Here is a 13,519-nt window from a genome sequence, read left to right on the forward strand (position 1 = left end):
TGGCTATCTTGTGTGCCTCCTATTTTAGCCTCTTGATTAAACCTCGTTCATCTGTTTTTTAAATTTATGTTATTGCACTTTAGGTTCTGAGGTACATGTGCAGAACATGCAGGACTGTTGCATAGGTACGTACATCACAATGTGATTTGCTGCCTCCATCCCCATCACCTATATCTGGCATTTCTCATCATGTTATCCCTCCCCAACTCCCTACCCCTCGCTGTCCCTCCCCTAACCCCCCCAACAGACCCCAGTGTGTGATGCTCCCCTCCCTGTGTCCATGTATTCTCATTGTTCAGCAACCGCCTATGAATGAGAACATGCGGTGTTTGATTTTCTGTTCTTGTGTCAGTTTGCTGAGAATGATGGTTTCCAGGTTCATCCATGTCCCTACAAAGGATATGAGCTCATCATTTTTTATGGCTGCATAATATTCCATGGTGTATCTGTGCCACATTTTCCTTGTCCAGTCTATCATCAATGAGCATTTGGGTTGGTTCTAGGTCTTTGCTATTTGTAAACAGTGCCGCAATGAACATACATGTGCATGTGTCTTTATAATAGAACGATTTATAATCCTTTGGATATATACCCAGTAATGGGATTGCTGGATCAAATGGAATTTCTATTTCTAGGTCCTTGAGGAAGTGCCACATTGTCTTCCACAATGGTTGAACTAATTTACACTCCCACCAACAGTGTAAAAGTGTTCTATTTCTCCACATCCTCTCCAGCATCTGTTGTCTCCAGATTTTTTAATGATCACCATTCTAACTGGCATAAGGTGGTATCTTAATGTGGTTTTGATTTGCATTTCTCTAATGACCAATGATGATGAACATTTTTTCATATGTTTCTTGGCCTCATATATGTCTTCTTTTAAAAAATGTCTGTTCATATCTTTTGCCCACTTTTGAATAGGTTTGTTTTTTTCTTGTAATTATCTTTTAGTTCTTTGTAGGTTCTGTATATTAGCCCTTTGTCAGATGGGTAGATTGCAATTTTTTTTCCCATTCTATTGGTTGCTGGTTCACTCTAATGATTGTTCTTTTGCTGTGCAGAAGCCCTGGAGTTTAATTAGGTCTCATTTGTATATTTTGGCTTTTGTTGGCAATACTTTTGGTGTTTTAGTCATGAAGTCCTTACCTATGCCTATGTCCTGAATGGTTTTGCCTAGGTTTTCTTCTAGGGTTTTTATGGTGTTAGGTCTTAAGTCTTTAATCCATCTAGATTAATTTTAGTGTAAGGTGTCAGGAAGGGGTCCAGTTTCTGCTTTATGTACATGGCTAGGCAGTTTTCTCAACACCATTTATTAAACAGGGAATCCTTTCCCCATTGCTTGTTCTTGTCAGGTTTGTCAAAGATCGGATGGTTGCAGATGTGTGGCGTTGCCTCTGAGGCCTCTGTTCTGTTCTATTGGTCTATATGTCTGTTTTGGTGTCAGTACCATGTTGTTTTGATTATTGTAGCCTTGTAGTATAGTTTGATGTCAGGTAGCGTGATGCCTCCAGCTTTGTTCTTTTTGCTTAGAATTGACTTGGCTGTGCAGGCTCTTTTGGTTCCATATGAAGGTTAAGGTGGTTTTTTTCAGTTCTGTGAAGTGGGTCATAGGTAGCTTGATGGGGATAGCATTGAACCTATAAAGTACTTTGGGAAGTATGGCCATTTTCACAATATTCTTCCTAACCATGAGCATGGAATGGTTTTCCATCTGTTTGTGTCCTCCCTTATTTCCTTGAGCAGTGGTTTGTAGTTCTCCTTGAAGGGGTCTTTACATCCTTTGTTAGTTGTATTCCTAGGTATTTTATTCTTTTTGTAGCAATTGTGAATGGCAGTTCATTCTTGATTTGGCTCTCTTTAAGTCTGTTATTGGTGTATAGGAATGCTTATGATTTCTGCACATTGGTTTTGTGTCCTGAGACTGCTGAAGTTGCTTATCAGTTTCAGGAGATTTTGGGCTGAGATGATGGGGTCTTCTAAATATACAATCATGTCGTCTGCAAATAGAGACAATTTGACTTTCTCCTTTCCTAACTGAATACCCTTTATTTCTTTTTCTGCCTGAATTGCTCTGGCTAGAACTTCCAATACTATATTGAATAGGAGTGGTGAGAGAGGGCATCCTTGTCTAGCGCCAGATTTCAAAGGAAATGCTTCCAGTTTTTGCCCATTCAGCATAATATTGGCTGTGGGTTTGTTGTAAATAGCTTTTATTATTTTGAGATACATTCCATTTATACCTAGTTTATTGAGAGTTTTTAGCATAAAGGACTTTTGAAATTTGTCAAAGGCCTTCTCTGCATCTATTGTGATAATCATGTGTTTTTTGTCTTTGGTTCTGTTATGTGGTGGATTATGTTTATAGACTTAGATATGTTAAACCAGCCTTGCATCCCAGGGATGAATCCTACTTGATTGTGATGGATTAGCTTTTTGATTTGCTGTTGCATTTGGGTTGCCAGTATTTTATTGAAGATTTTTGCATCTATGTTCATCATGGATATTAGCCTGAAGTTTCCTTTTCTTGTTGAGTCTCTGCCGGGTTTTGGTATCAGGATGATGTTGGTCTCATAAAATGATCTAGGAAGGATTCCCTCTTTTTTGATTGTTTGGAATAGTTTCAGAAGGAGTGGTACTCGCTTCTCTTTGTATGTCTGGTAGAATTCAGCTGTGAAGCCATGTGGAACTGGGCTTTTTTTGGTGCATAGGTTATAAATTACTGCCTCAGCTTTAGCCCTTGTTATTGGTCTATTCAGCGTTTTGATTTCTTCCTGGTTTAGGCTTGGGAGGGTGCAAGTGTTCAGGAATTTATCCATTTCTCCCAGGTTTACTAGTTTATGTGCACAGAGTTGTTTGTAGTACTCTCTGATGGTAGTTTGTATTTCTGTGGAATCTGTGGTGATATCCCCTTTATTGTTTGTTTATTGCATCTATTTGATTCTTATCAGTCTGGCTAGTGGATCTTTTCAAAAAACCAGCTCCTGGATTTACTAATTTTTTGAAAGTTTTTTTTGTGTGTCTATTTCCTTCAGTTCTGCTCTGATCTTACTTATTTCTTGTCTTCTGTTAGCTTTTGAGTTTTTTTTGATCTTGCTCCTCTAGCTCTTTCAATTTTGATGATAGGGTTTCGATTTTAGATCTTTCCTTGCTTCTCATGTGGGCATTTATTGCTATAAATTTCCCTCTAGACACTGCTTTAAATGTGTCCCAGAGATTCTAGTACATTGTGTCTTGGTTCTCATTGGTTTCAAGAACATCTTTATTTCTGCCTTCATGTCATTGTTTATCCAGTCAACATTCAAGAGCCAGTTGTCCATGAAGTTGTGCAGTTCTGAGTTAGTTTCTTAATCCTGGGTTCTAATTTGATTGCACTTTTGTCTGAGAGAATGTTTGTTATGATTTCCATTCATTTGCATTTGCTAAGGAGTGATTTACTTCCAATAATGTGGTCAGTTTTAGAGTAGGTGTGATGTGCTGAGAAGAATTATCTTCTGTGGATTTGTGGGGGAGGGTTCTGTAAATGTCTATTAGGTTTGCTTGATCCAGATCCAGATCTGAGTTCAAGTCCTGGATTTCCTGCTTGTTCCTTTCTATGTTTAGTGCTTCTTTCAGGAGCTTTTGTAAGGCAGGCCTGGTGGTGATGAAATCTCTCAGCAATTGCTTGTTTGTAAAGGATTTTATTGGTCCTTTGCTTATGAAGCTTAGTTTGCCTGGATCTGTAATTCTAGGTTAAAAGTTCTTTTCTTTAAGGATGTTGAATATTGGCCCCCACTCTCTTCTGGTGTAGGGTTTCTACTGAGACACCTGCTGTGAGTCTGATGGGCTTCCCTTTGTGGGTAACCCGACCTTTCTCTCTAGCTGCCCTTAGCATTTTTTCCTTCATTTCAACCCTGGTGAATCTGACGATTATGTGCCTTGGGGTTGCTCTTCTTAGGAATATCTTTGTGGTGGTTTTTGTATTTCCTGGACTTGAATGGTGGCCTGGCTTGCTAGGTTGGGGGAGTTCTCCTGGATATCCTGAAGAGTGTTTTCCAGCTTGGATTCATTCTCTCTGTCACATTCAGGTACACCTATCAAACATAGATTAGGTCTTTTCACATAATCCTATATATATATATTTTTTTTTTTAGCAACAGGAAATTAATTTTATTTTTAAATCCAAGGGGCCAGGACCAATGAGACACCTACCCTTGGAGGACAAACTGAGGTGGCCAAGGTTGGGGGAGGGGATGACAGCAAGGGAGTGGCACAGGAATGCGTCCAGTCACAGCAGGTGGAGAGGCCCGCTTCACTCCGGCAGCAGCCTCCATCAAATACCCATTCTCTGGAGCCAGGTAGCTGTCGCTGCCCTCAGACTCCATGTAAATTTCTCAGCTGTGGTTGCCCAGACCCTCCAGCCCATTGTCCTGGCCGCCGCCACCCTCACCTTGGGCCTCATCCCTGCCCCGCTCACTGCCCCACTCCCCCCGCTTGTGCTCGCGGTCACGGTCACAATCCCCGTCCCGGTGCCGCTCACACTCACTCCGATGGCTCCGCTCTCTCTCCCGGTCATGATCCCGGCCCTTTTCCTCTGGACCATCAGGTCCATCAGGCCGGAGCTCCCCTGGAGGCCCGTCATCAGGTGGCGCATGACTCGCCTCAGAGGGCTCCGCCGTGTCGCCGCCGCCTCCACGCAGCTGCTCCTTGAGCTCCTGCTCCCGCCCAGCCCACTCCCGGCTCTGACTGCTTCGCTGTTTCCAGTCCCTGTCCTTGTCCTTGCTCCGCTCCATGGAGCGCCTATGCTCCTCCTTGTCTTGAGTCTGTGAGCGCCTCCTCTGGTCCCCAGAGTGGGAGCGTCGCTGTTTTCGCTCCTTGTCTCACTCCCGGCTCTCTGCGCTCCCGCTCGCAGTCCCGGTCCTGGTCCCTCTCATCCTAGTGGGAGGTGTCATCGAGGCCTGAATGACAGATGTTCACATCAGCCCCTCCTCTCCTGGTACCACCGAGGCCTCCTCCTAGTCGCCGGGGCCTCCAGCCCTTCACGGTTCGGCCCCTCTCCACATCCACAAGGACCCTCCTGCCATCAATCTTCTTGCCGTCTGTGTGTTTGTAAGCAGAGTGCATGTCCCACTCGTGTTCATACTCAATGAAGGCATAGCCACGGGGCTTTCCCGACCGCTTACTGTAGACCATGTGGATTCTTTTGATGGGTACCTACACCTCAAACTCTCTCCAGAGCTTGGATTCTGTTGTGTCACAGTTCATTCTCGCCATGAAGAGAGTCTTGAAGGTATCCCCCTGAGCATTGGGATCATGTGAGCTCTGTCTCCACTTCCTGCTGTTGCTGCTCAATCTTCTCCCGTCTTTTCCTCTCCATGCCTTCCTCTGGGTTTCTGCACGAGTTGGAGGAGGGGCATCTCGAGGGGCCTCAAACTCTGGAATGTAGGGCGCAATGCCACAGTAAGGTTGATTGTGGTGTTTTTCATGTGGCAGTTTCTCCAGGGGTGGCAGGTATGGGATAGGGTCATGGGGGGCAAAAAGGGCCAGAAGGTTGGGTGGCAGGAACTGGGTCATCTTGCCAAGTTTGCTGTGCGGAGCCTTCCTTGGTATGGCATGGGTCTGGAGGCTCGGGGTGGCTGCAGTGGCCCCTCAGCAACAAGAACTCCTGCTTTGGCTTCCACTCCGAGGGCATCTGCATCTGCCTGATTCCCTCACCCGCGCAGCGAGCTCACAAGGCCGCTGCTCAAGAACCCGCGCAGCCTCGGCTACTGACTGGCGCGGGGGTGCAATCCCATATTTCTTGGAAGCTTTGTTCATTTCTTTTCACTCTTTTTTTTCTATCCCTGCCTTCTTATTTTATTTCATTGAGTTGATCTTCCATCTTTGATATCCTTTCTTCTGCTTGGTCAAGTTGGCTATTGAAACTTGTGTATGCTTCGTGAAGTTCTCCTGTTATATTTTTCAGCTCCATCAAGTCGTTTATATTCTTCTCTAAGCTGTTTATTCTAGTTAGCATGTCATCTAACCTTTTTTCTAGGTTCTTAGTTTCTTTGCATTGGTTTAGGCACATGTTCTTTTAGTTCTGAGAAGTCTGTTATTACCCACTTTTTGAAGCCTGTTTCTGTCAATTTATCAGATTCATTCTCCATCCATCTTTGATCCCTAGCTGGTGAGGAGTTGTGATCCCTTGGAGGAGGAGAGGCGTTCTGGTTTTGGGTGTTTTCATCCATTTTGCACTGGTTTCTTCCCATCTTTGTGGATTTATCTACCTGTGGTCTTTGTAGTTGGTGACTTTCAGATGGGGTCTCTGAGTAGATGTCCTTTTTGTTGATGATGAAGTTATTTCTTTCTGTTTTTTTTAGTTTTCCTTCTAACAGTCAGGCCCCTCTGCTGCAGGACTGCTGGAGGTCTACTCCAGGCCCTGCTTGCCTGGGGATCGCCCGCGGGGGCTGCAGAACAGTAAGGGTTGCTGACGGTTTCTTCTTCTGTTATCTTCATCCCAGAAGGGTACCTGCCAGATTTTGGCCCGAGTTCTCCTTTATGAAGTGTCTCTTTGGGTATACTGGGGCTGGGGAGCTGCTTGAGGAGACAGTCTGTCCCTTATAGGAGCTCAAGTGCTGAGCTGTGAGCTCTGTTGTTCCATGCAGAGATGCTGGGCAGGTATTCTTAAGTCTGCCGCAGCGGAACTCATAACTGCCTCTTTTCCCAGGTGCTCTGTCCTAGGAAGGTTGGCTTTATTTGTAAGTTCCTGTCATGCTGCTGCCTTTTTTCATAGATGCCCTGTGCCACATGGAGTAGTCTAGTCACAGTCTGCCAGCAGGGAGTTGCTGAGCTGCTCCAGGCTCTGCCCAGCTGCTGTGTGAACTGCCTCAGTAGTGGTGGTTGCCCTTCCCCCCACTGAGCTGGCCCGTCCTGGGTCCAGCTGCGCTTGCTGCAAAACTCAATCCAGAGCATTTCAGATTGCTTGTTTTGTGGGGGTGGTACCTGCTGAGCCAGATCACCTGGCTCCCTGTCTCTGCCCTCTCCCTTTCAGTTGAATGGGTGGCTCTGTCTCCCAGGCGTTCCAGGCACCAGTTGAAACGGCTGCCCAGATTTGTGTGAGTTTCTGTGTACCAACCTGGCACCAGCTGAAACCGCTGTGCTGAAAACTCCTGATGATTTTTGGCCTGGGAATCTCCTGGTCTGTGGGCAGTGAAAATTTGTTTGGAAATGTGGTGGGGCACTCGCCCTCTGTGTTGTTCTTGCTGGGAACTGCACTCGAAGCTGTTTCTATTTGGCCATCTTGGATTCTCTCCAGGAAATAAATATTCTTAAGCAGAAATGCTTATTTAGCAAGAATCCTAATCATCCTACTGGATTTGTGTCTCAGAATGGAAACCATCTCTACCACACAGTTTACTGTCCATTTCAACACAGCTTTATTATCGCATCATCTTCATAATCACAACTTCACTATTCCAGGAAACTCTTGCCCAGGGAGATAAAAGTGACAAATTATTATTCCTTTCAGGAACTTTGCAAACAACATTTGAACAAATAGCAGATTGCCCAACTTTTTAATAGATAGCGTCTTGACTGGGCTATTCTCCAAGACTTTTCAAAACTCTTGCCTTGCCATGTCTACCCATCCTAAACTCTCATGTTATGATACTTTCCAATGCTAAGCAGGCCCCTGCAAGAAAGACCCTGAAAACTCAGACATGTCCCACCTTTGCATTTGCATTTCTGAGATGCTTCCAAGACTCAAAGACTTCTCTCTTACCACGGAAGCAGGAAGCCCAGCTCTGCCTTATCATAGGTTGACTTGGTGGCATTTTCAGGCATTTGACATCTAATGTATTCAAAATACTGCATTTATTGAATGCAACCCCAACAGGCTAGAAATTATCATTGAGTTGTAGCTGGGGAAACAGTTTCCTTTAACTTAAGTAAGTTGCCCAAGGCTGCACCATTGGTAGTCAGCAGAGCACGGGTCCAGCTGCCTGCAAAGCCTGCACTCTTGGTGCTCTTCTACCTTCTCAAATTTAGTGAGACTGTAATAACAAATATATACATTCCAGTGTATTTGTGGGAACTGGTGGTATTCTGCTCCCAATTACTCAGGTGATTGCTTCAAGTGGAAGGTCTTCCCCTCTGGAAGACCTCACCCAAGCAGGCTCCTGAGGGGAGTTACCATAGAGATCATTTTCATCACAGGCAGCGGTAGTCAGAGCCCCCAGGACTTCTGTTTCTCTGCCCGGGGCCTGGAGAATGTTAACCATGAAAGGTGAATGGACTCCAGTCATTATTTCAGGCAGTCCCATTTTCCAAAAGGCATGGGCGCGACAAGTTAGTGGGGAAGAAAGAACTGGACCCTTTGCACAGCAGGGCTAGAACACAAAGCTTATTGTTATGTTTGTGCATCTATTCAGATGCCATGTGGTACGAGCTCTGTGCCAACCTGCAGACCAATTCTTTTCTTCCTTCTTAGTAGCAAATGTACATATTTGCTTTAAAGTGGGAAGAGTTCACCCATGGTTGATTTTTGATTTGGAAGATATTAACCTCAAAGTGGTGACACAAAAAACAAAAGGTGGCTTGACTCATTCAGTGCCTGGGGAAGGGGATGTGTGTGCAGAATTCACTCACCCAGAAGAAGAAGTTGAAGACAAAGAGTAAATACTTCAGGTAGACAATCAGCCAGTCATCCTGCTCAGTCTTAAAGTGGGCCATGGCTGCTGGGCCTGCAGAGAAGACACATATGCTGGGCCGGGGAATCACCAACAACCACCTCATCCTTCTTGGAGCTAGAGCACCTTGGCAAGGCTCCCGTCAAAGGGCTCATTAGCCTATCTGTTGGGGGCTTTGAGGCTATGTGTGTGCAGCATGGAGCAAAGATCAGGGAATTGCAAAGGATACCAAATGGAGGTGAATTGGGACGGAATCTTCCAGACCTTTGGATGTCAGTTTTGTCCTCTTAACAAAGATCTAACCTAGTCTCCCACAGACTTTGCACAGGTCTTACTGTGTTCTTAATCTCTTTTCCAGTCTCATCAGCGTTGCAGGACGCAAGTGTACCTGTCCTACACACACACACAGACACATACAGATGCTCAGCGTCATTACTTTGCATAGGAAACTTGCACTCTGCATCATTTGAACAGGACCCTGCATCCACAAGTGTGGCATGAGCCCCAGAGCAGAGCACCTGTGCTGGAAAGGGCCCCAGTGATCACCCAGGCCACCCGACCTGGCTGCTGCAGCTTGACTTTCCAGATGAGGAAGTAGGCCCAGCCACACCTGGTGGTTTGGCAGGAAGAAGTACAAGAGCTTCTGGAGTCTGACTCCCTGGATTCACACCCTGATCTGTCACAAGATGTGTGATACTTAGGGCAAGTTACGTGACCTCCATCCTTCAGCATTCTCATCTGTAAATGGGGATAATAATGACACATATAGGGTTGTTTTGGAGATTAATGAAATAATCTACGTGAAGTGTTTAGCATAGTCCTTGGCATGAAGTATATGTTCAATCAGTATTAGGTATTATTACATGTCATAGAACTGGGGCTAGAGCCTAAGACTCCAGTCCTAAAGCTCCCGTGTATACCCCAACACCATGCTGTCTCTTGTCCTGACGTCCCCTGATGGACTCTCTAGGAGGTATGACATCAATGGTGATGATAAAGGCAGGTCCTACTGTGCCTGGTAATCCTGTTTGCTTCTCAGTCTTAACCTCAGAAAGTCTGAAGCCTTTGTGGTTTCCTCCTCTCCTTAAGCTACATGTGCCCCTGGGCACCTGGATACTCACACTCACAGAATAGTTGCTCTTTAAGAAATCACCCCCATTTTGAGAGCCTCTTTTATTTCAGAACCATAAGCAATGAGGCATGGTTTATGCTTATTCAGGGAGATGCTCAGCCAGCAGTCTGAGTCAGTCTTACAATGGACCATGGCTGCTGAGCCTGCAGAGAAGACACACATGCTGGGCTGGGGAGTTTAGCATTTCCATCTCTTCCTCCATTATTTCCAACCCCCAATTGGGCCCTCCTTTCATTCTGTTGTTGCTGCCTGGGCTGGTGCTGGGCCACGCCCCAATTATTTCCTCTGAGCCATTGCTCTGCCTCTTATTTCAAGCTCATGGGCTCACTGAGCCATGTGACTGACTTATTTGTGATTTCTATTTGCAGACTTTGAAGAAGGTAATTTAAGACTGTTAGTTTTCTCATTAAAAAAAGACAAAACTCACTTTTCTTCAATTTAGTTTTTGAGGTAGGATGGTGGAAGAAATATATAGAAGGACGAAAAAAGGAAGGCTGTAAGAAATGGCTGTGGATGGGGTCGGCCAGGGGATCTAACCGGAGCGATTTCACGGTCATTACGCAGTCAGTCCTGACAAGAGGCCAGGTGCAGGGTGTCCTGGGCCACTGCAGGTTCTTAGCAAGCAGCAGAGTTTGTGGGGTCTGGCAGCTCTGGGATGCAGTCTCTCCCACTGTGCACATCCCTTCCCTCCAGCCAGGGCCCCTGCACTTCTGCCCCAGAACCTTCTATCTGTGGCAAAGGGGCCTGACTCACTCAAACCACAGAGTCAGGGCCCTGCCCTCTAAAGGAAAATTGTATTTTTTAAAAATAGCTTCAGGCAGAAGGCAGGGCTTAAGGAAAAGAAACCATTCTAATGGTAACATTTCAGCCACTGGTGGTAGGGAAGATACAACCACAAAATGTCCGGGTCAGGTGAAACCTTTGGGATCCCTTAATTCTTCTGCAGAAAGAATGAGGAAACTTACATATTTAAGATGCACATTTAAAAATGCCTTTTCAGCCAGGCGCGGTGGCTCACACCTGTAATCCCAGCACTTTGGGAGGCCAAGGCGGGTGGATCACGAGGTCAAGAGATCGAGACTATCCTGGTCAACATGGTGAAACCCCGTCTCTACTAAAACTACAAAAAATTAGCTGGGCATGGTGGCACGTGCCTGTAATGCCAGCTACTCAGGAGGCTGAGGCAGGAGAATTGCCTGAACCCAGGAGGCAGAGGTTGCGGTGAGCCGAGATTGTGCCATTGCACTCCAGCCTGGGTAACAAGAGCAAAACTCTGTCTCAACAACAAAAAAAAAAAAAAAAATAGACCAGCCTTTTCTAAGGTCACATGGCTAATCTGTAGTTGAGGTTCCTATTCCCCACCGTTCAGTGCCCCTTTCCCCTAACAGCATGGGTGGGGCCCTGTGCTGGGGGTGGCAGAGGCCCCAAAGAAGCATCAGCACCAGCCTACAGCCAGATGACTGGCTCTGAAAGCCAGCCTTGCCATTTTACTGGCTGTGGGACCTTGAGCAAGTTATTTAACCTCTCTGTGTAGCTAATATTTATGGAACACTATGCGTTTGTTCAGAACTGAGTGCTTTACAAGCATTATTTTAGTCCATTTTCCTAATAGCCCTATGGAAATAGGGTTATTCCCATTTTATAATATAACTGAGGTTTAGACAGGTTAAATAATTCATCCAAACTCACAGCAAGTCAGTGACAAAGCCAGAGTTGAATAAATAATCTCTTCATCTGGGCTCAAGCTTTTACCCACTGTGCAGTACTCACAGGACCAGGCTTGCCAGGGCAAAGGGGGAAGGGGAGGGGCCAGACTGCTGATTCCCCTAATATCTGTTCTCTTTTTTCTTTAGGAACGGAACTTCTCCATTTTAGTTAGGTACTTAGTCACCTGGAACAGACAACATTTCCCAGCCTCCTATACTGTTAGGTATAGCCAGGATTCACACTGGCCAGTAAATGGTATATAAGAAGTGGTATAGGCAACTTTTTAGAAGCATCATTTCTTGATATATGTTTCATATGCATTTGAAAAGAATGAGAATCCTGTCATTATAGGGTACGGAATTCTGTATGTGTTAATTAGATCAAATTTGCTGATTGTACTTTTCACATCTTCTATATCCTTACTGACTTGTTCTGTTGGCTATTGAAAAAGGTATGTAACAGACTCTATGACGGTGCATTTATCATTTAATACTGATAATTTTTGCCTCACATATTTTGCAGATATTTTATAGAGTGCAAAGAAATTTGGAGTTGTGATATTCTGGTGGATTAAATCATTAATGCCATTCTTTATCTGTAATAATCAGAGGAAATCCTTAATGTATGTGGGGGATATGTCTCTCTTCACCCTTTCTGTTGGTTGGAATGCTGATGTTATGGCTGGAGCTCAAGCAGCCATACTGGGCCATGAGCTGGAAACCATGGGTTGAAAGCGGCAGGTCAATAAGTTCAAGGAGTCTGGATCGCAGGTGATTTTAGAACTGCCATACCATCCCTGAGCTGCTTACCTCCAGATTGGGTTTACATGAGAGAAAGACAAGTTGTAGGTTCTTTGTAGTACATGTTTCGATATGCTATGGCTCACAGCTAACATCATCTTGATACAGAAGAGGAAGCACTAGGTACTAAGGTGTGCGAAAGCATCCCATGCCAGGGCATGGCAGGTCTTACACAGTAGGACCAGAGGTGATGCCGTACAGTGGTTGCCAAGCAATTCTGACAGTACAACTGCCCTAATTTGATAAATTTTATTCATATACTATTGTTAAACCCCTGAGTATCTGCAGTATAGGTTTTTTTTGTTTTGTTTTGAGATGGAGTCTCACTCTGTGGCCCAGGCTGGAGTGGAATGCAGTGACGTGATCTTGGCTTACTGCAGCCTCTGCCACCCGGGTTCAAGTGATTCTCCTGCCTCAGCATCCCGAGTAGCTGGGACTACCAGCACGTGCCACCACACCCCGCTAATTTTTTTGTATTTTTAGTAGAAACGGGGTTTCACTGTGTTAGCCAGGATGGTCTCAATCTCAATCTCCTGCCTTCATGATCTGCCCGCCTCAGCCTCCCAATGTGGTGGGATTACAGGCATGAGCCACCATGCCCAGTGGATATTCAAATTTTAATTCTGCATTTTTTAAAGGTAAAAATAATTAAGGAATAGAGATTCCAGTAAGTCCTCCCTGTACCTGTGTACTGTCTGTCTCCACTCTGGAGGCCACTGGTACAGAGTATGAATGGAGTGAGAACTGAAGGGTATGTAGGGGGTCAAGAGCGTCCTTACATGTCAAGCTTGGGGACTTGGATTCACATCCTGAAGGTGATGCCAACCCCAGGATGGTGTTGCTTAAGTTCTAGAAAGAGAATTGGGTGGGGGGAATGGAGAGTAGGGGACAGATGCCTAAACAGCATAGAGGGGAGGTCCCATCAGGCAGACAGAGTGTGTGAGTAAGAGGCAGGGGAGGAAAGATTCTGAGGAGGAACCCTGCTCTCTAAAAAGAGAGCCAGTGGAGGAAGAAGAAACCAGGCAGCAAAATGATGTGCAAGGGAGAAGGCAGGAGGAGAACCAGGGGAATGCTGGGTCCTGGAAGCCAGGGAGGTCCACAGTGCCACATGCTGCCAAGAGGTCTCAGTCACATGAGGACTAGCAAGGGCTCACTTTCATCCATGGAGGACGGGTTGGGGGTTAGGAATGCACCATTAGGTGGAAGGAAATGAGACAATGAGACCCAGCAGTGGA

The 13,519-nt window shown here is 45.5% G+C and overlaps 1 protein-coding gene and 1 pseudogene across 9 annotated transcripts in view; both read right to left on the reverse strand.

The window, feature by feature from the left end:
* TSPAN11 (tetraspanin 11) overlaps positions 1-13,519 on the reverse strand; it is a 78,300-nt gene that overhangs the window by 35,468 nt on the left and 29,313 nt on the right. For 4 of the 8 annotated variants that reach the window (XM_032268543.1, XM_032268542.1, XM_032268544.1 and 1 more), the window contains one exon: positions 8,605-8,699. In XM_032268543.1, coding sequence (XP_032124434.1) covers positions 8,605-8,688 — 84 coding nt within the window. In that variant the 5' untranslated portion in view covers positions 8,689-8,699. Of the gene's footprint in view, positions 1-8,604; positions 8,700-9,205; positions 10,232-13,519 lie in introns of those variants that run through there. The other 4 variants (XR_004265500.1, XR_004265499.1, XM_032268541.1 and 1 more) reach the window with 3 other exon arrangements.
* On the reverse strand, positions 4,129-5,616 carry LOC116543165 (annotated as a pseudogene). Its single transcript, XR_004265498.1, has one exon. The product of XR_004265498.1 is annotated as a U1 small nuclear ribonucleoprotein 70 kDa pseudogene (transcript).

The sequence above is a fragment of the Sapajus apella genome, unplaced genomic scaffold (genome assembly GCF_009761245.1).
Source record: "Sapajus apella isolate SASKATOON/1434 unplaced genomic scaffold, GSC_monkey_1.0 scaffold183, whole genome shotgun sequence".
Taxonomy (NCBI): domain Eukaryota; kingdom Metazoa; phylum Chordata; class Mammalia; order Primates; family Cebidae; genus Sapajus; species Sapajus apella.